This window comes from Barbatula barbatula (genome assembly GCF_947034865.1).
Source record: "Barbatula barbatula genome assembly, chromosome: 18".
Taxonomy (NCBI): Eukaryota; Metazoa; Chordata; class Actinopteri; order Cypriniformes; family Nemacheilidae; genus Barbatula; species Barbatula barbatula.
The window spans coordinates 7653241-7680188 of NC_136781.1; the positions used below are offsets into that span (position 1 = coordinate 7653241).

Genomic DNA, 26948 nt, shown 5'->3' on the forward strand with positions numbered 1-26948 from the left:
ATGCAATGTAATAACTGAGATTTAAAATGTACTTTTACGGAGAGCCGTCTGCTGTAGTCAGGCAGTGTAAGAGAGATGATGTTTTGGTTTGTTACCTTGCAGAGGAAGCTGATGTTGAATCCAAAGGTCTGAGCGTTTCTGGAGCCAGCATTCATGTAATTCCCCACCAGCAGCACCAGCTCCAGGAACATGCTGAAACTTTCACTCTTCTTCACCTCTTCACAGGCGAAGGTCACATTCATGATGTCTGGCCGGATGTTGTTCACCTGTTCCTCAAACGTCAGCTTGAAGAGAATGCCGTTCAGCCGGGAACGTAGCAACTTGACAGAGCTCATCTGAAACGGGCAGAGGAAAGTCTCAAACCTCCATATCACTACACAATTTATTTAGCTTGTTATCAGAAATAATCTACATCTATTCTTCGTAGATGTGTGTCGGAAGTTACGCTTGGGCCACAAAAGCATGCATGTCAAGTAACCTTTGTTTATGTACTTGTTTTTAAACCGTGCATCGTCCCCATGCTTATGTCATGTAAGAGTCTGTGGTATTACTTTTGGTGCAATCGATTAAAAACGCTATATTATTATATAAATGTATTTATTATATATGAAGTTAAAAAAAATGCAAATTGTTTTAAGCATTTCCTGTGCAAAAGACTTGTTTGAACAAATGTCAAAGTAGGTTGTTTACCTATAATTACATTTAACCATAATAACAGCAATACTCTCCGGTTGCCGAAGTGAGATGACATTTAATTTTCATTTCAGTAAGAAAAAAATATACAGTGAGTCGGAAACAGAGGAAGAAGCGAGGAAACAAAAACAACAACAACAACAAGGAACCTACAGGAGCTGCATGGAGAAGAGGGCGACCTCAGACACTCTCGCTCTACATTTCTGCATAATCCAGCGCTCGCAGGCAGCCCAGAGACGCCGTCAGAATGTTCCATTAGCGCTCTCATTTATTCATCTTTACGAGTAAGGTGTCGATCAAAAACAAAAAAAAGAGTCTGCCCCACACCCCCGTGCGCCAGCCCACCTCCCGCACCCCAGATTTGATTTCTCTGTATAAGAAGAAATCACAATAAAAGAGTGCGAGCCGGTGACAGCTCTAAAGGGAGATGAGCAGAGAGTGACTTATTTCCCAGAGGAACAGTGTGAGGTGGTGCTGATGAGGTGCTTCTACAGGCTGCCTGTATATTACCCGCCTTGAGCTCAGTCACAGGGGGAGACTGTCACAACATGCTTCATTACGTCCTCCAAAGACTCAGGTAGTGAAAACTCGACACGAGGCGAGAGGGAGGGAGGTTTCTGTTACTTTGCACTGAATTGATTTCTGTGAGAATCTGCAGTCAAAGACGCATGTGTTGTTGAAGCCATGCATATGCATCAAACTGGATGTATCTGTGTTTGACAGATCGACGTGTGGGTGAAAACCTAAGAGGCTTCTGTGCGAAAGAGGAATAATTGAGCGCTTAAAGGAATAGTTCACCTAAAAATGAGAAATTCTGTCATCATTTACTCGCCATTATGTTGTTCCAAACTCACCTGGATTTGTTTTTCAGGGGAACACAAAAGGAGTTTGATGGATTGTTCACAATGTTCTTTCTATATAATGAATCCGAATGAAGACTGAATGTGCATTTACACATTTCAGCAATATTTCCTAAATGAATCTCCAAATATAAGTCAAGTGCACAGAATACAGCTGCTCCTATGCAGTAACAGGAAACAAAATATTTGTAAAGCTTAGTGATTTACTAATGGAAATGATTTTTCATTCTATTGTTGACAGCAGACAGAGATTTGTTTAATAAATTGCACAGAAAATGCATTGCGTAATCAAAAATGGAATTTAGCAATTGTAGTATAAATAACGTGACCTAAAAACTGAACGCATAACACACATTCGTCCCAACATTGTTAGACCACAACCCTATTCACGTCTTAAAATTGCATTATCCTCCTTTTGCGTTCCACAAAGAGAGAAAAGTTCAACAGTCTTCATAAAATGGCGAGTAAATGCGTTAATCCAGGTGCGAGTCACATCAATGCAGACACGTGTGCTGTTCAGAACGAACTGACGTAGAGCTTAAATATTTGCGGAAAAGTCAAGACAAAGGCCACCGTTAATGGGATTTGGTCAATATAGGAAGAACTAAAAGCCCTCCAGTTAAAGATCCAGCAGACCTAATCACGCTCTGTAGTAAAATAAAGCTCTGCCTCAGTCTTTATTATTCATCAAAATAGTAGCTTCTGTCAGTCACAAACCAGGCTACCAGATTTGACTTGTCATAAAAAATGCCCTTTATATTCTTGGCCTTTTAATTATACATTACTGAGTCTCTTTATATATTGAATAGCGCTGATCCTGCACAGAGCCTGAAGGCAGTCTTCTCTTTCCCTCTCGCTCTATGCCTAATTTCCCAGTTCCCCCCATTCATCTTTTCAGCTCAAAACCCTTCGCACGGAAGTAGAGAGCTATTGGTGTGAACAGCAACGGAACTGGAAAGAAGAACGAGTTCGGTTTAAGACAGAAATGAGCAAAAGAGAAGGAAGTGAAGGGTTGTGACAAAAGAGGAGGGGAAATGGTGAGCTGGAGCCAAAACAGACAGAACGTAAGAGGAGAAAAAAAGACGAAGAAAGGATAAAATCGATAGGCAATTGAAACTGTCTTCTTAGTGTCAGATATCCGTTTTCACCAAAATGGGAACTGTGCAGCTCTCTCAGATGAAAATTTCCATTACACTCTCAAACTATAATAACTGTATGTTACCTCATATACAGCTTACAGTGGTCTTCTGTTGTACCTTGAGACCCCATGTTTTGACACCATATTTAAGCATCCAAAAATATTTGAATTTTAATGTCATCATGAACTGGTTCTGGACAGTCAATGTGCAACGTTTTCTTAAAGGGGCAGTTCACCCAAAAATGAAAGTTCTGTCATCGTTTACTGTTCTCACCCTCTTGTCATTTCAAACCTTTATGACTTTCTGTCTTCCGCAGAACACAAAAGAAGATATTTAGAAAAATGCTGGTAAGCGAACAACGGCGGCCCCCATTCACTTCAATACAGGATTGAAATAGTAAGAGGTGAGCAAATGATGACAGAATTTTCACTTTTGGGCGAACTTTCAAAATAAATGTATTTAAAGGTTCATTTACCCTCTTGCCATTTCAAACCTGTATAAATGGCTTTGTTCCAATAAACAAAGAGAAAGATATTTGGAAGAATCTTAGCATTTTCAGTTCTGGGACATCATCCACTTCTATAGTAGGATAAAAAACATTGTATGTTTTTGGTTCTGTTGAACACATAATTATATTTTGAAGAATTTAGGAAAACAAAGAGTTCTCGCGCACCTTTGACTACCATTTCATTCTTCCCACTTGGTGGTTAATGTTGTCTCTGAACTGAAAATCACCAACATTCTTCCAAATATCTTTTTGTGTTCATCTGAAAACCGTCATTTATACAGGTATGACAGAATTTCAATTTTTGGATGAACTGCCCCTTTAACAAACAAGGTGTCTTGAATATACCAATTATATTCCTTGCACATTTAGGAACTGAGAACTATAGAGAACTGTTCACGTCACCGTCAGTGGTAAAGGAGTAAAAACACATCAGTTCTGTGTACTCACCACAATGCCAAACTGCTCGGACTCGCAAAGCTCCTCGTATTCATTCTTCAGCTCAGCCAGACTGCTCAGCTCCTTCTGCTCGGGAAGATTCTTGATCAGGTTCTACAAAGAGAAAGCACACACAAACCAATCAGTGGCGCAGGAAAACCCACCTGTCCCTCTAGAAGAAAGATAAAGTCCACAGGGGCCAGAGACAGCTTCACAACACCAACCGCTGATCACGATCTGTCTTAATCGCTCACCGAGCAACGCGCACGGCTTTAACGTGTGCCAAGACACTGCTTTCATCCGATAAGCAATCATTACAAATAAACACAATGCGGCTGCATGCTCATTTGGGGGGTCGTGAGTGACAGTAAAGCTGGAGCGGGTTTAAATGGGGCCGTGGCTTCAGATGCTACTGTGGTCTGAAATACACTTGTGATTCACACACAGACTCCCTAATGTTCACATATTTCCCCATTACAGCACCCTGCCAATCTTAGAGCGCAAATCTTCTTTAAGCAAGCACGGCCCGATAGGACGGTGAAAGTCTATGACAGCTCAATGCAAGGGGAAATATTCATGTTGGTCTTGACTCCATCTTTGTTTTCGTCAGCTCTCTCAAAGGGAAATTCAGGCCCGCACGCCGTTGCTCTTGAAGCTCAGCCGAGGTTCAAAGTTTTACGGTACAGAGAAAATGATGTTCAAGGTGACTCTGAGAAACGAGGGAATAAATACCCCCACATCATTTAATATGTCACTGAAATGTTCCCGATGTTTATGGCTTTCTTTTCCTTTCCCACAATACGGATGGAGGACATATTCAATCGAGTGAAAGACACGTTCGGCACTAAAATCTGCCACTTCACAGATGTCGGGAACTCTATTGCCTTCCTCTCCCCCAAAAACATTTTTGCCTTCCTCTCCCCCAAAAACATTTTATAGTATTTCATACTGCTCGTCCAACTTTGCAATTATCTCCAAGAGTAAAGGCATGCTGCGGGTGACGTGGACGAGAGAACCTTCCTTTTTTAAATGCTAATTGTGCTCATAAAGGTCAGCTGAGTAAATGAAAAGGAGCGTTGCAACCTTTTTTTTCTTAGGAAGAGGTGCCCTTTTCTTGGGTAGATTTCTGGAGACGTCCTCTCTCATTACGTCCTCTAATTTGGCCGGCCTAAGCAGGCGTGCTTGCAGTCACATGACAAAAAAAGGCCACTCATGCTCAAGCTATTAGCACCAGGGCTGGTATTGTGACCTTCATACTGAAGGTCTGGGAACTGTGTCTACTTTCATTGGCCAAGGCCCGCCAAAGAGGCCATATGGCTGACAGGTAAAGCACCCGATCACGTTTCGTTTTGTGCCGCGTCATGTTTAGTGGTGTAGAAATCCCCCCACAGTAACGGACCGGTGTACATTCACAAACGTGTCTAAAGTTAACAGCAACAAAAATGTTTAATAGTTTATGCCATGAACCTGGCACACTTTAAGAATCAAGCGTTGATTTTGATGAATTCTTATTGCAACCTTTCTACACATGTCAGCTTGCTTCTCCAATCAGACAGTTTAGTTTGGTTTGGTTTTCAGGGGGAAACCCCAAAGAATGCCAAACGCACGTCTCCCTGAAACCCTGTAATATTTAACCAATCAGATGACGACTTCAAACTTGCTGAAGTGTTGCCAAGAAAGTGTCCGTCATGCATCAGACGTTCAGCCAACGGTCCGTGGCTGTGATGTATGAGGCTGAGACTACTCTTCAAAATATGCCCGCAAGATACGAATGACTAAATTACATTTTATTTATCCACATCATCGATTGCACGTCTTAAAGCACCAAGATAAATGCTTTTATGTCTCGTTCTGCAATGTCCTGCTGACAATAGAAAGTCTGATGCAATATGAAGTCAATGCACCTGGATCTTGAGACATATGAAGTAAATGTAGTATTTCTGGCACACTGAGAATTTGATGAACTTTACTGATATAAATAATGGATACGCATCTCTCGTGTAGAAGGGAATCAGGGAGCGCGCTAAAGAATGAAAAATGTGATATTACTACAAAACAGACTGTTAAACCTCTCAATACTATTCCCTGCAGTAAACAGCAACACTGTAGGACATTTTTGCAAAATGTCTCCTTTATGATTTGATATTATCCAGGCAAAAAATAACCTCATGCATATGCAAAACACAATTATTTGGTTTTAACTTTTTTGGCTGCAGTAGAAGGTCGAACTCATTCCACTGTCCTCTAAAAAAATCGCTTTAAAGCTAATGTAGCCACAATAAAGAAAAATGCATCAGAAGCCTGTATTGTCTGGACAATGAAATAAAAATGAAGGTTGACTCCATCATCTCACATGTTAAATTAAATAAATGTGTTGAGAGGCATTGAGATGCATCACAAAAAGCCCGCAATCGAGCAGCAAAGATCAGCGGCGTTAGAGGGAGGGATTACGGTAAAATGGCCTTTCTATCATCTGAAAGAGTCTGAGGAACATTAGCCCGGCGGTTCGGCTGACGAACAAAGCTCCCCTAAACAATGTATCATTGATTTTGAATGAAACGCAACAACACAGCAGCACACCATTCAGCCGCAGCAATCATCATTGCTAATGCACCGCCAAATCTCATTACTGGAGTTGTATTTCTCCGTCGCCACTTGCACAGACGAGACAAGCGATTAAGCTTTGCCGTTGCCTCTTTTCCAAAGGCTTCTATAGGACAAACAGCCAAATAGAGCAGAGATGGAGAAAAGACTTTCGAACATGAGACTGAAACGTTGATTTTTATTACGTTCATTGGTTTACATAATTATCGGATCCCGCATATTGAGTAAATGACACGCGAGCAGAGCCATATGGGAGGGTTGGTGAGAGGCGCATGAACTCTGATTGAGTCAGACTGTTCTCTCCAGGCCTCTAGACACAATCTGTATCTGGGATGGGAAGTTTCGGAGCATGGGGCCTAGCAGACACGACATTCCATTATAATACCCAAGCATTTGGACTATCTCTGCTGGACCAGATACACGCATGCTGTCACTCCTGCACTCTCCACACCTTCGTCGCTTGTCTGTCATTTCAGACTGTTTAAAAGAACAAAATAAGATCTAATACATAAAAGAGAGAGTGGATTGACTGAGCAACGTTGCTTCTTGATTGTCGGTGGGGTGCAATTACTCGTGTTGTGGTACGTTTCCATGTATCTCTTAAAACAAGTCTATAAATGTAGTCACCGCCAAGTTTTTAAGTGTTACAGGGATTAATCCGGTGTTGGAAGGGAGGGAGAGAGACAGAGAGAGAGAGAGAAGCAGTAGATCAGTAAACATTTTGACTGAATGACAGTATCTGTGAGGCCTCCAGCTGCATTCTTTGATCTTTGATGCTGACGTGTTTTAGGAGCACACTCGACTTTTGCCAAGACAACTGTAGCGGGAACGTAATGGGAAAGTCTTCAGAACAGATACTCTGCCTATGCTTGGAAAACAGCCAAAACACTAGCAGAGCATATTTATTATTGATGCAATAAATATGTTGTATATTGTGATTTTTTATTTTATTTAAACCTTTCACGCTCAGTAAAGATCACTACATTGGACATCACTACACAGGCCTTTTTCTACCACTACCAGGTACACTTGTACATGATCCTATGGACCACTTCGCAAGATGTAAACACTGGTCCACTAGCACTTCTAGTTTTATTTTTTTAAATCTTACATATAAAATTAAATCTTAAAAGGGAAAGTTCACCAAAAAAATTATATTCTGTTATTTACTTTCACGCTATTGATATTTTAAACATGTATGACTTTCTTTCTTCCACAGAACACAAACAAATATTAATTTAGAAGAAAGTTTGTAACCTAACAGAGTCAGCACCCTTTCACTTGTACAGTATGGACACAAAATGCCATTAGTTAACCTGACGAGTGAGAGCTTGAAAGTCTTAACAGCAGAGGGTGAGGGAGGGAGAACAGCTATTACAACAAGCGCACCATGCTCGGGTAGATGGAAATAAATTACTCTCACAGACGTCTCTCCCAGGCTCAGCAGAGCATATGCCCAACGGTAAAGTCAGAAACTAGGGAAGATCAACAAATCTCAAATTACCCTCCCAGGGACAGCACAATCAATAAAAATGTCCTCCCAGCAATAAACTCTTTATTAAACCGAAAGAATTCACAAAAGGCGGGGTACACGGGGGCTGTAACCTTGCCTGTATGTGATGCCAAACACTGAGCTCTTCATATGAACCAGCCGCGTCTGTTGTGAAAATGGGCTGATAGATGCAATTGTCCGTTGCCCTCCTTTTAGTCTCTTCTAATTGATCTGGTCTTCGTTTTTTAGGACGCGTCGCTGCATGCGGCTTAGTTTCTATCTCAGGCAAGCGAACAAGTGAAACATTATACAGCCGCCTTCCTGCCGTGCCTTCTCAGCAGGTCTTGCCACGGCTTTCGGTAAATCGTTTCAGGGACCTCTGTTTAAATCAATACCAGAGAAAACTCTGAAACATACCCTGACCAGTTCCAAATATTAATTCATGACGGTGTCCTTTTCACTATATGTTTTACTCAAGACAGCAAAACAACAGTAACTTGATCATAAAAACGGGATCTCTTAAAAGCACATTCGTGAAACATGTAAGGTGTTTATAAATGGCACAGTGAGTCTGTTCTGAAAGGCTCTTTACTGCCTACATGGGCACCCACATATGGCAATATCTTAACGGAGACAGACAAATGGAAGCGAAAGGGAATGATATGATCGCTGGCCTTTCTAAAACCTTTCAGGAAATGGAAAAACATTGTACTTTTTAAATGATGATATTAGTTGGATATTGTCATAACCCTGTAACTAACATAAAGGGTAACTAATAATAATGATTTAAGGCAACCAAAAAAAAAAATTCACGAAATATGTAGAAATGTGAGACGTTAATCTTGACCCACCATTTGAATACACAATGCCCCAAAAAGCATTCGAAGGCTCTCTAGAACACTGGATTATAATAATACTTTATTGTAGGATACCTACAACTTATAAACATGGCTCATCTGGGTACTGCACTCACAAGCTAATAAAATATTTCAAATCAATATTTCATGTCCAATTTACTCATTTGGCAAATATCCCCGTAATAAGCTGAAAAATATTAAATAAACCCGGCAAAGTAAGCCCATCAGGGTGATACAAGACCGTTCCGCTTTGAGGTTTATTTTGCAATAACAAGCTTGGTTTACATTATTCCTTACATGTACCACATAGTCCCATCTTATTGATAATCAATGGTGCTCGGTATCGAATGAATCGTATTCAATACCAGACAGCACACCTATTTTGAAAATAGAACAGAGCTAATGTGTAGCCTCTTTGGTAAAGCGAAACAAAAGGACAGAGATTAGAGTAAATCTGTTCTTGCGTGTTATACAGAGCCAGACATCAGAGGTGCACATGTTGAATGGCCCGTTTGATGAGTTAGTCACCTTATCTCCAGACACCTAATACACATGCAGCCCTTATCAAAATTACACGAAGACATACTATTAATAAATAAGCAGGGTAATTATCACAACACAGCCAATGTATCAGCTTCTATCCAATTAAGGTTCTATACAGCGCTGGCCTATGAAATTAGGTCATAATTTTATCACAGCTATTCACGATTTAATAACACGACCCCTCCAATTGCCAGTGTAATCACACACTTCCCAGGAACTCGCACCATAACTGTATTTTAACAACATATATATTGGCAACACCAAGGGCTACTGTTTATTAAAACAGCCATTTAAAAGCAAAAACAACCATTTGCTACTTAGGTGAGGTGTGAAGACCTAAATAGCAGAGACAGGAAAACTCATCCACAGCCACTCAGGAGGGTAATTTTCCTCGATGTGCACAACATATGACACATTAGAAGGCTGTTGTGTTGGCATTAAAGTAATGTAGAAAGCCGCACTCTGACACATCCGAAAATAATCTCTGCGCCGCTAAATCAAACTAACACCTCACAGTGTCACACACACTAGCCACAGTCGGAGACTGACAGGCGACAAAGCCGGTATGACAGATTCCGAAATCGCATTAAATTAAATGAGAAATAAAAAAGTGGATTATATTTTAGGTGGTGAGGGATAGAGCTGGCAAAGCTGACAGACCGCTCGTGCCATTCATGTTGTCTTTTTAAAGACTTTTTCAGTAGATGGAGAGGATGAGCACCTGCGTATTCTGTTACCTGTTTTTTTCCTGATAAATAAATATCATGGTGAAAATCTGATGATATATGGTGAGAAAATAGTACAACTAGGTGATTATAGTTTACTAGACAAACATTAAAATAAAACAAAATTTATATAAAAAAATTACAATAAAATGAGATGAAAAGCACATGACAAAATTGTTCCGCTTATTACACGGCTACTCGCCACATGAGAAGAAAATGGACATGAAATGTGAATTCGAAATATTTTACTGTTTACGTTCGGTTTAAAGGTAAGGAACGTCGTTCAAATGTCAACGGACAATTTGGTTTAATCATTTGTAAATATGATGTCATATACAGTATGTTATTAAAATACATATTTATATTTCGTTTGTCAAAATAAAACTGTCAAAATGATTTGCTTTATCCGGGTTATCCTGTGATATTAGTTTTGATAGGTTTTTATCTGGGAATAACGAACCTGCAAACATATTCACACAACCAAAAAAGAAAACATTTGCAAAGTCCAACTCTGTCATGGCAGATTGTAAACTTGTGTTTCTAAAGTTCTGCAGCTGTTCACATTGTTTTCATATCATTTCCTTACACTTTTTTCCCATCAATACCACTTCATATTAACCGCACATTCAACAGATCAGAGTAAACTCGTATCCAGACTGGCCTGGGATAGATTATTAATATATCAAATGTCAGTTAAGAGAGAAATTTAATACAAAGAGATTTTCTTCCCAAACATTGCAACTATGTGGAATATTTCTGTCACTTTGGTTGCATCTCTGCCTCGTCGAGCCCGTAGTCATTTCTGACACCGATTCTAAATAATGTTATCTCTTTATTCTAAGTCCTCAAGCATGTCCTTGATGCCCAGTTACTCACTTGATCATTTTGCTGCTGAATTATTATTTCATGCAGGAAAGTCTCTGAGCGCTGTTCCAAAAACAAGCTTCAATTAAACTCAAGGGGGCGAGAAGTCTGCTTATACAGTAATCTGTAGGCCCGGTGCACCTTCATACTTCTCGCCCTGTCCTGAAACTTCACAATATGCAAACGACAGGTAACAATACACCAGCCTGCTCCGGTCACCTGTTGTTAGTCTCTTGAAAAAAGACTGGCACTATTGCCATGCCCTGCAACCAACCATCGAGCCAGGTAATGAGGGCTCATGAATATGTATGAAGGTGATGGCGAAATGGCAGGCAATCCAGGTGATTGACAAACAAGATAAACAATAATAACAAGCAAGGGCAAGCACAAAACCCCTAACAGGTACAGCCAACCAGGAGCGTGCTGAGAAGGCCATAGCAGCGATGAGGCAAGGCGCAGCGGGAGGGGGAGATGACAGAACATACAGTACGTGAGGATGGACACTTGGCTTCTCTGAAAATGCTACGAAGATTTCACTCCAGGATGCGACCTTACATCACCCTAATAAGCCATTAATGCAACGCCAGCTTTCTATAGACTCACAAACACGATCCTGTCATCTATATCGCTGTGATGGTATCACAGAGGACAGGGAGTGTGGTTATTTGTCATTGTTACGCATTGTGAATTGTAGTACATACGTTATAAGATGGCGTCATGATGCTTATAGTGAAACAAGAGTCTGCAAGATAATTGGCTGATGAGGCAGATATTCTTAATCTTACACAGATTCCCAACCGTTTCAATACAGCAAAACAAAAGTTGTGATAGAAAAATATTTTAAAGAACATTAACATCCCCATTGACCACTGAGACATTTCTCAAAATATCTTCATACTTTGAATGACATAAGGACGACATATTTATTTTTGGGTGAACTGTCCTTTAAACCATTCTGACATTCAATGATGTAATATTAAAATCATACTGGGGTAGAATTTCAATATTTGCATGATTTACCCTTAATTTAATATTACTTTTGACAGCAAGCAAGACTCCTAAAATGTTACACTACCCAGTCCAATGTGCGCATATAAAATAAAAATCTGCACTTTCTGAAATATTCTGACCAAAGGGACTCATAAAGCATACTTCTGAAGGATGGAATGAAAAAAATAATCGAGGGCCACACATTTCCATCTTATCAATGCAGGGATCCAAAATACATGAGTTGCTAAAATGAGAAAAATGGTAGGTATGGAGTTCCTTTGAATACTGAATTGCGCACGGGTACATGTTACATTAGTAATATCCTTTGCAGTAGTCCAGCAGTCAATGGAGAAGTATCCTAAAGAATGAGTGGCATAATTCATAACAACGAGAAGCTACTACTGAAGCATACTAATGTTCAGAGCAATGTCACTCAAAATTGAGCTGTATTTGCCTTTCATAATACACCTATTCTCTCAGGGATTAGTATAATTACAGAAGCACAGCGGTGACACTGCTCCGCGGCTCAGTCGAGAGAATGACATCGCAACCCGGCGATGATGTCACTGGGGCTCCTCTAGGGAGGAGTTGATTGTTAAATAATAAAGCCTGTGCACTGAAATGAAGTCGTGGACGTCCTGCTGTGGCTTTAGAACAGGGCGTTTGACCCGGACCTGCTGTCAAAACATTGAATCTTACTGTGTGATGCAAAAACACGATTCTCTTGTTTTATCTAGTTTTCATGCTATAGATGATCTTTCATGTACTCTGGTTTATTCGGGTATAAATAGTTGTGGGAAAGGCAGCTTTTATTTTATAATACATAGCAATTGTTGCCTCTGGTTCTGCTGCCTCCTAGTGCTACTAATTGACAGCTAGTAATTGTTATTAAAAGGCAATTTACAAATAACCAATAAATAATCATAATAAATAAAATAGAGAGATTTACATTATTTTAATTTAGCCAATATATTAACAAACTAACAGAAGAATACAAAAATGTAGATTTAGGACTTTTTAATAAAGCTTGGGTTGGTGACGATAAAGATAATAAAAAACATGATTTATATAAATCATTCAAAGACATTAGGGCAAAAGCATCTATGTTGGGGAACACGATTATAAGCAAACCTGATGTAATAATGAATCCCAAAGCAATCTTTTAATAGTTATATCCGTCATTATTTACATATAAGCAAAGTTCCCAGCACCACCACTTGAGTAGTGACAGTAACTGACAGGTATAAAGTCCTGGTGAATATCACAACATGAAACAGTGCAAATTGAGAAGTAATAGGCACTTTTAAGAGTGAACCTCTGGGGTGTCTGCAGTCTGTGTTGATGGACAGACAGTCTGAGTGCACTTTGAGACAGGCAGACAGACCAGGCAGCGGGCCACTGGACCGATATCTCACACATCAATGATATCATATGTATGACCACAGACAGTGCCTATAAAAAGCATTCACCCAGTAAGACCATATATAGTTTCATAGCACAATTGAATTGAATCGATTGCCACTGATTATCAGAGAACAAGTCTTTAATATAAAAAAATTGATACAAATTTGCAAAACATGATTACAAATTACAAAAAGCTTAGATTAGCAAGGCTAAAAGAGAGCTACAGTATTTATGCATGCAGGCTCGAAGCTGTAATTGATGCCAAAGGTGCATCTACTAAATACTGTCTTGCGGAAGCTGAATAAACAGGTAAACAATTATTTTGTGTTTAATAACTGTAATAAACTCTGACTTATTTGTAGAAACGTTTTTACTCTGAAATGAAAAAAACTGATCAGTGATCAACATACAGTATAGCTTAACTGCAAGTCCAATACTGAATTTACAATTCTAGTCTGATTTTAAATACAGAGAGATGTGTTAAAATAATATTATTTGCCATCTATTGTTGCAATCCTAAAAATGATGTTGCTTATTGACTACAGATCGTTTATGTAACAGCAAAGAAGAAAAGCTTCTTAATCAAAAATCTGACACATACATCATAACAATTACACAATATTTGCACCATAATCTCAATAAAATTCAATGAATTGCATACATTCATACAGATCACACTCTATATAGATTTATAAAAAAATATTTGCAATGCTAAATACATTTCACGGCTTATATGCGATTGATAAATGGTTTTGCATCCAGCACGTGACGCATTAATGAAGTTTAACACCGACATCTGCGAACCTAATGAGATCAGAGATCTGAATAGAAATTAACAGCACTTCATCAGGCCAAGTCTTAAATGCAGTATTTAACAAAATGCCCAATTACAGATACACTGATATTTTAGTGAACTACAAAAAGAAGTAAAATCACTCAAAGCCAATGCAGAACTATCAAAGCGCACGATGCTATTTTCTCCAGGCCTTTCACCAAATAGATTAACCGAGTTGGGTTGATGTTAGCCTCGCTGTAATGAGAGCGTGTGAGATTAGATGAGACGTGCAGTGGGTCATTTTCAAATGAAAGCGATTAGCGTTCATTACACGGCTCTCGGTTGATAGCGATATATACGGAGCGCAAAGGTTGAGTCCATCTTGAATATGATGTGGATGGAAAAGCTTATTAGAATTCAAAAGATACAATTTTGCTCCAGGGCAGTGTACAAAGCAAGTGGAAAAAATAAATAATAAATCTGTCCATGACGGAGCAGTAGTCCATTGTATCTGTCTAAAGACTGCTCACAAAGTCCCCTTTGTAACTTCATCACTATATTGGATTGACATCAGAATGTGGTCTGTTAATTCACATTGAATTTTGACTGTATATTGTCCCATCCTCAGCACGCTATAATGCCATTGGTGCATTATTTCACTGAGAGACAGACCCTCAGAGAGCTTATTAATGATATCTGCATTGTTCTGGATTTTGGCTTCAGTGTGCTTTTGGCATCAGGGATACAAGGGCATTGAACCAAAAACCACTATGCCCGCATTAAAGCCTTCCCAGAGGGGTGCGGAGGGTTCTTCGGGAGATTAAGATGCCACTGGAGAACGCAAACTTAAGATACCTACTCCCCAGCAGTGAATGAGCCATACCAGCATTTGTTCCTCTAATTATTGTCTAAACTGATTACATAGGCTTAGCCATATCTAAAATGTGTCTACGGTTTTCCTTAAGGAGTTGGAAACCTGCACACTTAACTTCACACACACTTATCTTCACACTTACCGTCTGATGAATAGGAATGGGATTTGTGAGAAATGTGATGATTCTGGTTCCAAAGTCGACTCTACTTACTTTAAGTTTAGTCCAATAACATTGGCGATGCTTAACAGTTAAAAGGAAGCATACACATTTTTTTGTAACTTATTAAAAATAACACATTATTAATAGTTTGTTTTCAATTTTTTTAAATAAACACATGTGCATTTCATTTGTCAAAAACAAAAGTATATATATATATATATATATATATATATATATATATATATATATATATATATATATGTACATTTACTATATATACATGGGTATGTGGGTAGGCAAAATTATAATTTTTGATTCATTCTATGAACTACAATCAATATTTCTCCCAACTTTATTTGAAAAAAAAAAAATGAAAACGGGAGAAACGGGTCAAAATAAAGAAAAAAGACTTTGGATTTTGTTGAAATTCAAGACACTGGACTGGCCACAATACATCTAGAAATGCAGATTTCTAGGACACACGCACGCACCTGTTGAACTCAGGTGTTATGCATAAATGAAAAAACTGACCTGTACTATAGTGACAATAAAGGTATAACAAGATTTGCAAATCCTTCATGTTGTGACCTCACTGGTGGGCCAAACAAAGCAAAGCGTGGCTAAACCTGGCTGCACTGAAGCTGTCAGCGTTCTGAACAACACACAAGGGGGACAAACACATAACGGGCATACAGAGTGTGGTCTTCAATCCCTTTCTCCACTGTCTGTGTCACATGTCTACAATAGGTCTTTGTCAGCACGTCTGCCATTTTCATAGAGACCTTTGCCTGGACCAGTGACTATAATAAATGCTTTTTATCTGATTGTTTTGCAGGCTCTTTGTAGTCAAGTGGGCTGGTGGTTCTTTGCTTGCATGATGAGAAAATGTGAAATGACATCCACAAAGCAAGACGAACTAAAAAAATATAAAAATAAAGAATAGAAAAGAGGAGCCGAGCCAAAAAAAACAAATAAAAGAGTGGCTAAGCTTCATTCCTGTCAGAGAAAGAGGCTGAGTGAAGCATTGCATTTTTCACCAGACAATAGAATAGTAAGTGTCTGAGTGCTTGCCTGTGCAGGCAAGCGTTAGATGAGAGGCTTCACGCGCCTGCTGTATGGATGCTACATGCTGGCAAGCGTGCTGAGGTTTACAGATCTGTGCATCACTCGTATGAACTGATGGAGCTACAGGAGTATGTGAAAGATGGAGTGCAACCAACAGCTTAAACACGACTGTTTAGCAACACAGCCTTCACTTTTTGGTGAAAATCCTTTTCTTTATCAATGCCTTCCTCTGTACGCTTTCTCAATACGTTCAACTTGAACCTTCTTTACCTTGGATTATTGTTCAGTATCATTTCCCAAAAAATATTCTTATTCAGAACCAACATGAACCAGCACTCCCTCATACATTTTTTGACTTCATGCAATACCTGGAGACCATACGAAATTTACATATTTAAATTTTACCGTTACATTAGTAAAAAAGCTTAAAATTACATGACATTTTTATACATTTTAGTTTTTGTAATAAATAGTGTCATCATTTATGATTTATATACAATTAAATTATATTCAAAATATTCTACCATCAAACCAATTCCTTTGTGGTACAATACAATTTGACTGGACTTGTTTTCTTTGAAATGGCCAGTCTGAATCAAAAGTGTGACCACTAGGTCATTCACACTCATCTAGCTGTCTTCCTCGATCGGAGACATGACATTTCTTTGAAACATTGTGAAATATGTCAAGGTAGACCAGCAATAACTGCTCGTAACCTAGAAGAGGTTAGAGAAAAAAGCATCAGGCTCTCACGCAAACATCCCATCAGCACGGCATTGCAACCACATCCAGCCACATAGCCACTAGAAAGTCAATACGATTTTTGTGCACATGGCACTTAAAAGTCTTTAAGATTTTTGTGCAAAGACATGAAACATAACCTGTACAATACATTTCACACAATGAGATATAATGCATTTACTATTTAAGTTCAAGGGATGAGGGTGATGTGATGAAGGTAATGAGGCTGACTTGACTACGCGCCATAGAGAGAGAGAGAGAGAGAGAGAGAGAGAGAGAGAGAGAGAGAGAGAGAGAGAGAGAGAGAGGGGGAGAGAGAGGGAGAGAGAGAGAGAGAGGGAGAGAGAGAGGGAGAGAGAGAGAGAGGGAGAGAGAAAGAGACTGCAAAAGAAGGATGAAACCGAGAATGGAGACAAGGGAAGGAGGTGTGCAGACCTGACATATGAGTCTCCTCTATAAAGCGCAGCTGAATGTGGGAAAAGGTCATCACTTTAGCTCTTCTGCTTCTGTAAAGAGCGACAGGGCTGTCACCCGGGTTCAGACGCCTCACACCCAGCCCAAACCACCTGGCAATTAAAGGTCATCTCTGCTCCCAGTAACCGCTAAGAAAGGCCCAATGTGGACCAAGACATCTAAATATCGCTTATCTCATCCACATTTTTCTAGGCTTTGAAATATGAGCAAAAGAAAAAAAAATTGTCAGAAAAGAGCTAAACTCCTTGAGTTCTTACTATATAGACAAACAGAAGAGATGAATTACGGGGGTTACTGGAAGCTGCTCAATCATTTGAGAGGTAAAAGTCGCCATTCCCCTAGCGTGTTGAGTGTGAACTTTTTTAAACCTTCCTAACTCTCAGCGAAGAAAAAGCCAGCCGAGGCTTTGAGGGTTACAGAGGGGCAGGCTTGTGAGGAAAAGGGTGGTCTAATGTAAATGAGATCAACTCTTTTACAGACAGCCAAGGTATCTTTAGCTCAGGAAGCACACGCCATTTGCAATTACCACGTTTAAGATGAACAAAAACCACAGAGACAGTCAGGGCGTGAAAAGCCTTTTGAAGGATCATCAATCTTGCCTGTAAGACAAAGGCTGGTGGGAGGGAGGCTGGGGCTGCAGGACTTTTGCCAAGTCTTGTCCCAAAGCAACTATTATGAGAGTGAAAGTGGAGCTTCCTACGGCCTAAGTGAATGAGAGCGGGCCGACTATGGTAAATGGAGGTCTGCCTGGCATCAAAGGTGCCTTTTAGATGAAGCCATTCAAACGCACACAGTCACCCGCAGGCATGACAAAGCTCTGTGCAAACACAAACGTAAAAAGCTTCGCAAACGAAATCAAGGTTTATAAGGAAAACGTCTAGCTTTCAAACACAAATCTGTGTTACAGCGCAATGTTTAGTATACAAGTCAAAAGGTCACACACGCTTGTTTGCAACCCATAAATCCAAAGATTTCCAGTGCTGGATGTGATTGTGTTCTGAATTTCACACATATCCCTGTGAGCGGATAAAGGTTTCAAAGCTGCATTATGTGAAAGTGCCTATGCACACACAACTCACCTGGATTAGCGCTTCACTTAGCCTCTCCTCATCCACTTCCAGCACGATATCCCGGATCTCCTCATAAGGCAGCCGAAATGATCCCAGGAAAATTGCTGTCGGGGAAAAAACATGGAGTCATTTTGCTGGAGTGTTACAGTTCAACAGGGGCTCGCTCACTGCCCCTCAGAAATGACCATGAGACACAGTCAATAACATCTCGGGTGAGCGGTAAAACTCTCTCAGCTTGTTTGTTCCATTTCAGGGCAATTGGAAGTGAAAGAGAAACACAATTTTCTGGCAACAATAAAGGCTGCTAAAATAGCCTGAGATTCGGCACCCCATTGTAAGATAATGACTCTGCATCTTGCACTTTCACCTGGGATGAAACGCAGAGAACGGTGGGTGCAATTTAACCAACAGCTGAATTTGATAACCCAAGCTCTATCCACTTCTGAGGAAAGAATAGTCTGTAATTATATTATACAGCTTAAAGCATGCAGTTTAAAGTACATCAGTGGGGGACCGGACATAATTGTACATTTATTTCCGAATGAGCATTTCTTTAGATTAACACATCGAATAAGATCTCTGGAGCAGATGCACGACAAATTCAGAGCAAGGTTTAGAGGGTCGCCCTTGTTTTGTACCATTTACACCTTAAAGGAATGGTTCACCCAAAAATGTTTAATTTTGTCTCTACTCACTATTGACTCCCATAGTAGAAAATCTTGCTTTATACCTTTGTTGAAAAGAAAAGAAGATATTTTGAAGAATGTAGGAAAGCAAACAGTTCTGGGGCACGTTTGACTACCGTTCTCATTTGTCTATGGTGGGCAATGGTGGCCAAGAACTGTTTGGTTACAGGCATTCTTCCAAATATCTGTCTCTGTGTTCATCAGACAAAATAAATTATTACGGGTATGGTATTCATTTTCAGGTGAACTATCACTTAAAGCTATATTTAAATTTTACTGATAACAACTGTATGGAAATGGAAATAACGTGTTACAATCTATTCTCCAAAATCTGCTTGCTTGTCATCTAAATCCTTCTTCAGTCGCTTTTGCATCAGCCAATCACCGAGAAGGTCCTTCTTTCTCACCCCACCATCCAGCTCTCTGGTGTTCAGGTGAACCAGGTCCAACTTCTGATGAACAGTGATTTAATAAACTAGCTTGCCCACCGCCTGATTGACTGAATCTGTGTGAAACTACGCTCTATTTTCTGCTATTCATTAGCCGGCCATCTGCGTGTGACAATATGTCCTTTTCTTCAGAGAAAAGAGAGTTCTGTGCTTTTTATTCAGGAGATGAAGGTAGAACGAGGGATCGGCATTTCAAATCGGGGTGATCATCTGGCCAAGAAGACACAATGGCGCAGAAAGAAATGTACTGCAGGTTGGCTGTGCCAAACCACACAATGGGGTTTTTAAACTACCCTTGTAACAAAATACAGCAAGTCCGGTCTGGCTAAAGGGATATGCTAATCGCGCATCCATCAGTGGGATGATGAGCCAATCATCAAGAGCATCACATGCCAATAAACAAACAAATGTTTAGTCACCGAATGTGGCGAGTTTAACAATCTCCAGTCAGAACTTATCATATCTGCTGCAAAAATGTTAATTGGACGCCAAACGATTTCGCCTCATCTGTTGACTCATTAACATAATTTACACATTCACAGTGACTTTTTCCTCCAACAAATTTCTCCAAGACAGATGCATCCCATAATTCATTTCTGTTTACAATCCACTCCTTATACTCCTCAGCACAGGGATTTAGTTACTTTGTGTTTTTTAACACCACACACCCTGTGAGCCTGCCAAAAAATGTAGCCATTGTTCCTACATATAAACTCTATCAAACCCACCTCCACACAGTTTTATTAAAGGAACAGTTCACCCAAAAATAAACATGTATTTACTAATCATCAGGTTGCTCAAAATCTGTACACATTTCTTTGTTCTGATGAACACAGTGAAAGATATTTGGAAGAATGCGTGTAACCAGTTCATGGCCACCATTGACTACCATATAGAAACATTAAAATGTTGGTCTAAAGTGCCCCAGAACTGTTTGTTTTCATACATTCTTCAAAATATCTTCTTCTGTGTGAAAGAAATTGTCAAAGAAATGTTTCCTACTATTGTCAATAGTGGCCGAGAACATTTTGGTTACAAGCATTCTTCCAAATATCTTTCTCTGTATTCATCCAAACACATACATTTATACAGATTTGGAACAACTTGAGGGTGAATAAATTAAGAGAGCATTTAAATTTTTGGGTGAACTGTTTCTTTAAATACAATTGGGCGTATTCAAAAAAAGGACTGCTGAAGCAGGATCAACGTGACTGCTGTGGGATGATCTGCCGTGGATTTGAACAGAATGCTGGGATTGTTAAACATGCTAATGGAGCGCAGTGCCCTGCTGAGCATCTCTGTGTTAATAGAGGAGCATGACTTCATGTAGCGGTTGGTTGCTTTGCTCTCTCTAAAGCTAACCGGGTTCCTCCTACATTAGCCGCCCTCGTGAGACTCACATCCTCTGTGTCTCATCTGGATTCTTTTTTCAGCTGCGCACAGAGCCCCACCCAGAGCCCAGGTCCAAAGAAACAGACCAAATAACAAGCTTCTCTCCACACACTGGCAAAATCCCTGCTGATACGTGTGCGTTTAATGGTGTGTGTCTGTGCGTTTGTGCAAGATTGCTCATAGGCCCCCAGCATCAATACACTCAGCATCTTTTCTTAACCAGACAATTTCATGGCCAAAAATGAAAGTGTGGACATTGTCCAGTCAGCCCACAGACTGTACTCTCAGCATGAGGGGGAGAGAGCAATAGATTCCAGGGGGTATGAGTAACTCGACCTATCTGAGGAAAAAGTAACATCGTGTGACCACAAGAGTGGTTTGGGGTCATTTCCCATCAGAAATGTGTCGCCCACTCAAGCAAAAAACACATATGATACATACTGCATAGAACGAGCAATATCACTCATGTGGTGATATTTAAAGGGATAGTTCACACAGTATCTTTTATTATGTGCTGTACAGCATCGGTACCCATTCACTTCTATTGTATGGACACAAAACTAATGGGTACCGCAGATGTTCAGTTACCATGTCCTTCAAAATATCTTCTTTTGTGTTCTGCAGTAGAAAGTCATAAAGGTTTAAAAGTGAGTAAATGATGTCTGAATATTCATTTCCATTGCTCATGCGATATTGCTTTAAAAAACAAAAACAATATATCAAAAGCATATACCACAGCAATGTGAAGTGGCCTTTCAAATACTCCCTTTTAAGATGCTTACACTCTCTCTATCCACTTTCCTGTCCCACCTCCCTTTTCCTTCTGTGAAAGATGACAGATTTGTGGCTGAAATGAATGTGTAACAGCACTCCCACACTTGTGCTGGCATTAGTTACTCCAAAGCCTGAAGTGATATGTGTGTGGTGCATCAGAGGCAGGGTAACTGGGGGAAGTGAGAGATAGAGAGCATGAGAATGTGAAACAAAGAGCGAGAGAGATTGAGGGGAAGATAGAAATGTCACAGATATTACAGATCTTTCCTGACGGGGCCATTTCAATCGGCTTCAACTCTAATAAAGAAACAATGTTGACCTTACTGTCCACTACACTTCTGACACACGGCTGACTGATGTCACTTCCTCTAAAGCAGAAACGATTGATTATCAGATGAGTGATCATGGGAAGCATGCATCACTATTACCAACGGTCATTCAGTACATTGGGTTATACAGTACTCTTAGTGTTAAACTTTGTCCAATTGGTCTTAAATTGGGTCCTGAATGTTTTTTAGATTTGATGGTTGGTGCTTTTAGCGTATGCAAGCAAGCATTCACCTAGCAACTTCCCAAGAATCGCCGCAGCGAGTTGTGCATTGGCGGGAACCACTTACATTTCTTCAGAAACAGTAAATATTGACTTGCTTCTCTATTTATCTATGTTCCATTAGCATTTGTATAAGGTGAGGTGAAATATGTTCTACAACAGCAAAGCTGTAGCCAAACTCGGAGCTTAATCTTCCTCTATTCTCGCATTGAAATTGTATTGATGTAGTCAATTGGAATCAAAGTACTCTTCCGGCTAGGATGAAAACAGGCACCGGTGGGACATATACTCAGGTGGTTGGTTATTTTAGCATTTGCCATGAATATTTCATGAAGTGAGATATTGTATATCTAAGGTGTTCTCCTCTCCAATACAAAAAAGGCAACATTTCCAAAGAAGAATAAAATTGCATTCTCATGCTGCTCTCATCAATCACAGTCCAAAGAGCCACAGGCACTCTTGAGAACACAATGAATTCATACACACACGCTCTCCCACAAGATTCAAGAGGGGAAAAATAGAGAGTGACAGTGAAAGAGAGAGAAAGAGAGTGACAGACACAGATTGAGTTGTTAAAGAACACTAGGTTCTAGCGGGCTGATCAATAGAGGCTTATTAGCAAAACATTTGAGTGCGACCTGCCACGCCGACACTGTCCGGCAAAGGGTCCAACTAATCTCAAAGTAATATGAAATAGATGAACTCATTCTTTAATTCACTTAACCGATTAAGCAGCAACAACGGACTCTCACTTTCTCTCCCTCCTGCAAAGAATCAATAACTTATGAGTAGCTTTAATTTTATACAATTAATAAACAACAAAATATTGCTATAAATGAATATTAATATATATTAATTGTGATGAAACCGTCTTCATGTGTATTCTTTGTCATATTTATTTGTAATGCAGATATTGAACTGAATGTTAATGTCTGGCATTATTGCCATTAGACATACTGTACACTTTCTCCTTTGGTCTATTTATCGATGTGTGTACAGTCCCTCCTTCTGTGTCTACAGTTCACCCAAAAAATGAACAATTGTGTCATCGTTTACTCAGCCTCAAGACCTGTGTACATTTCTTTGTTCTGTTGAACACAAAGAAATATATGTGGAAAAATGCTAGCAATCTTCAGATCTGGGAAAAAATATTATATATTATAATATATTACTATAACTAATATTTTGTTTGTTCTGCTGAACACAAAAGAAGATATTTTGAAGAATTTTGGAAAGCACACAGTTCTGGGGCACTTTTGAATACCATTTACATTTTTCCTACTATGGTAGTCAATGATGTCTGAAAATTGCTAACATTAATCCAAATATATTTCGTTATCCTAAACAGAATACAGAATTCTGTAGGCAGAAGTATAATATATCAAATAATTACTTTATACCCCTAAATCGCATGCCGCATGTCCAACAGGCTTTTGAGCCCTATCTGAATCTTCCTTTGGTTAGGATAAAGCAAAAGAAATAGTTTGTCCGGTTATCCTGTTATGTGTTTAGGGAACAACTGATATGAAGTTGTACCATACATTCCTCATTCATTCAAAGGAATCGAGTGGAATCCATTATCAAAAAACCAGCAACTCCAAAACCTGTTGCAGAAAACAAATACATTGAATGCTTCATGACAATAGAGGATCAGATGAATTTTAAAGCTGACATGATATACAAACTAGCAAACAAAAACGAAGAGAGGAAAAATTTCACTCCGTGCCTGACAGCATTGTGGCTATAGATTCAACAGCTTTCTGACTCGCTTACAAAGAGACTCACTCAGATATTTTCTAGCATGAAGCAAGAATACCTAGAAAAAAGTGAATATTAAAAAAGACAATTCTTTAGAGAGAAATGTAAGTGATTTAGAAGAAAAAAATACTTTTGGCTGGGGACACAGATGATATGGAATGCTGATCACTTACACAGATTCTGGGCTGTCTTGGCATCCAGAATTCGCAGCTCTTTTGCTTTTTTCTTGAATTGTGTCATCCTGTCGTCTGTTTCGTCCACTTCCCTTTTCACTAAAAAACAGAGACACAAGCAACAAAGGGTGTGAGCAAAACGAACAAAACCAGTAAATTCATCTGCTCAACAGTACTATTTTATACGAACAGATTATTTTCAAATTCCATTCAGAACTGTCAAAATATGATTTTGTAAGGGTACGTAACCAAACAGAACAACGTCACATTGCTAGGGTGTTCCGGGTGGTTGTAAGGGCATTGATGTGTGGTAGCTAGGGTGTTCTTGATGGTGAAAGTCAAAGGTTCTCTATGATGTCTTGTTCTGTAGATATAGTTTGGGTCACGCGGGCAAACATTTTTAAACCTACTTTATCATCTGCTAGAAAAACTTTTAATTAGATTTCATCCTGCATTCATTCTGTTTCATATCTGCGGCATAACCGGTGCAAGATGAGTTACCGTACACGTCTAGGTTTAATACTTAAGTATGAGCAATTGTAATGAGAACGTTTGACTTAACAAACAAATAAAGAAAAATGGAATTGTTCTGCTTTGCAAGCTGCTTTGCAATGCGCTGATAACCACATCCACAAGCATGACTCCTGTGCTTTGGAACACACTTTTTATGATCTCCCGCTGTAGCAATAAAAATGACATATGTTGCTCTCTATAAGGTAATTATACATATGGCACCTTCATAACAAATCCAGGGTGAAAAGCATAAGGACGTGAAAACGCTAGATCATGGCAGATGTGTCATGATTAAATTGAGACACTGATGCATGTCAGACTAACTTTTTATAGAGAGACGTATAAAAAACGAGGGTCATATACAAAACATGCCAAAAAACGAGAAAAATAAAGACGGTACGCTACTTCAAAGAGGTTAAGCAAGGTAAGACGGAGGAATAGAAAATCAGGCAAAGAGACAGACACAAAGTGCTAAAGAGACTATTAGCGCGTGACTACGGCTTTGCTCAGTATATTGGAAGGAGATTTTGCAGCCCCACTATTGACAAACACAGGGCTCGCTCTGTCAACGGCTCAGAGCCACGGAGATAATTGTGTTATTTCTGTAATCCTGGGAAGCGCCAGGCGAGGCAGCTTGGAACAGCCCCAAACCAACATTAATGCTGTATGTGTGTGAACGGTATTACGGGGACCGCCTCCCTTTGAGGCCCGTTTAAAGAAAACCTCTCCCCTAGTGACGAAAAACGTGTCAGCGAAAACCTTGGACGCCCCATTGTCACAGTCAACAACCATCTAACTAAATTAAAGAGCAATCAAGGCCGTAGCTCTGGGAGTGACCCGAGGGAGAAAGAGACATTCTGGGTAATACTCAGGTGAGAACACAGTCGGAGGCAGCCCCGGTTTAGCAGATTGCTTGAGGGAGTTAGCTAGCTCCTCGGCGCTAATCATCACGACTCCGCTATTTATTTAAGCCCAAGATGGAAGTCTCGCAGGAAATCTCATACAAACAAGCCTCTCCCAAGAAATCTGCATATGTGAAGGAGTTATCAAAGCAGGAGCATCTTCTAAGCAGGTGCATTTACTGCTGTCTGTAAGAAACTTACTGTTGTGACAAAAGCACTGCGGAAATGACGGGCGTCTGTTGTGGGATGGAGGTGATAATTATTCCACTGAGCATGCTCAAGGAGTTTGAGTTTCTTAGTCTTTTGTAAAAGCTCAGGTGTGGGAAGGATGCAGAGTAATTCATCTGCAAAAGCATCTTAACACTCGCGTTAAGGTGATATGACTTGCTATCCGAAAAGTTATTAAACATCTAATTGAATAAAGCTCACAAGCCTATCGCAGAGAAGTGATCTAACTCTATGGCTTTATAGAACTACATACACAGTATATATATATATATATATATATATTTACAACAGTATTGTTAATGTCTTAGTTGAATAATTTAAGCAGCTCTAAGTTTTACCGTGTGACCTTTTCACACTCTTTTGTGATGGGGTGCCTTCTTTACACATCACAATGATGACATCGTAGGAACATAATGCCCAGGGTTCAAATAGCCTGCCCCACCTGCATTGAAAAGCAGGCATGTTTCTACAATAGAGTGGCGGCAGCCCACTAAAACAAAACTTCAATCTTGAAACTTGAGGACCAGAGAAAATAAAATATCAGGAAACTGGGCTCTCATGGGATTCTTGTTTTCCGGGTAGGGGGCGCAGGTGAGGGAACAGCTTTAAGCCATATTGTAGGACTCAAGATCCCCCATCACCCCCTCAGGCGTATTGTCACACCCTTCCACCAGCTGGCTTTCCCACCTGGGCAGCCCACGCTCTCGGCAGGACGCTCTCCACACATCCTCAGGCTCTTCAGCTGTTGGACAGCCACAGTCCGCCAGGCCCGCGCCTCCTCATTCTGGGCAGGGCTGGACAAATGTGAAACAGACGCAGCTCAGCCCTAGTCAGATCATCACTGCTTTCACTTATTGGGGTAAGGGCAGTCTGGGCGGCTTTGTTTTGCCAGCTATCTGCTGCAGGCCTGCTGACTAAATGACTCATTGGGAAGAGCAGGACATGTTACAGAGAAAGCGAATTTGAATCGATCATTACAGGAACGATGGGCTAAAGCTCTATCCATCACTGATGGTGTGAGGGACTTCCGCCAGAGCAAAAGTTTGCATGCAAGAAAAACAAGGCAAGTGAGTTAAGCCTCTTGATCCACCCACTAGAATATGCTTAGAGTATTGACACAGGCAAACGACTCACAGACCAGGACGTGTTCTCCACCTCTCCAAGAGGCTAAAACTGCTATTTCTTGCTGAGCTTTTATTTGCGTGAATGTTCTTCCAAGAAACGTGTTAGAATCATCCAGGGAGGTGACA

General features: G+C 40.0%; 1 protein-coding gene across 10 annotated transcripts in view; it reads right to left on the minus strand.

Moving 5' to 3' along the window:
• The window catches only part of diaph2 (diaphanous-related formin 2), a 364217-nt gene that overhangs the window by 144423 nt on the left and 192846 nt on the right, over positions 1-26948 (minus strand). For all 10 annotated transcript variants that reach the window (XM_079480319.1, XM_079480327.1, XM_079480323.1 and 7 more), the window contains 4 exons: positions 24056-24154; positions 18283-18377; positions 3648-3749; positions 96-335 (listed from right to left, as the gene is read on the minus strand). In XM_079480319.1, the coding sequence (XP_079336445.1) occupies positions 96-335; positions 3648-3749; positions 18283-18377; positions 24056-24154 (536 nt within the window). The remainder of the gene's footprint in view (positions 1-95; positions 336-3647; positions 3750-18282; positions 18378-24055; positions 24155-26948) is intronic.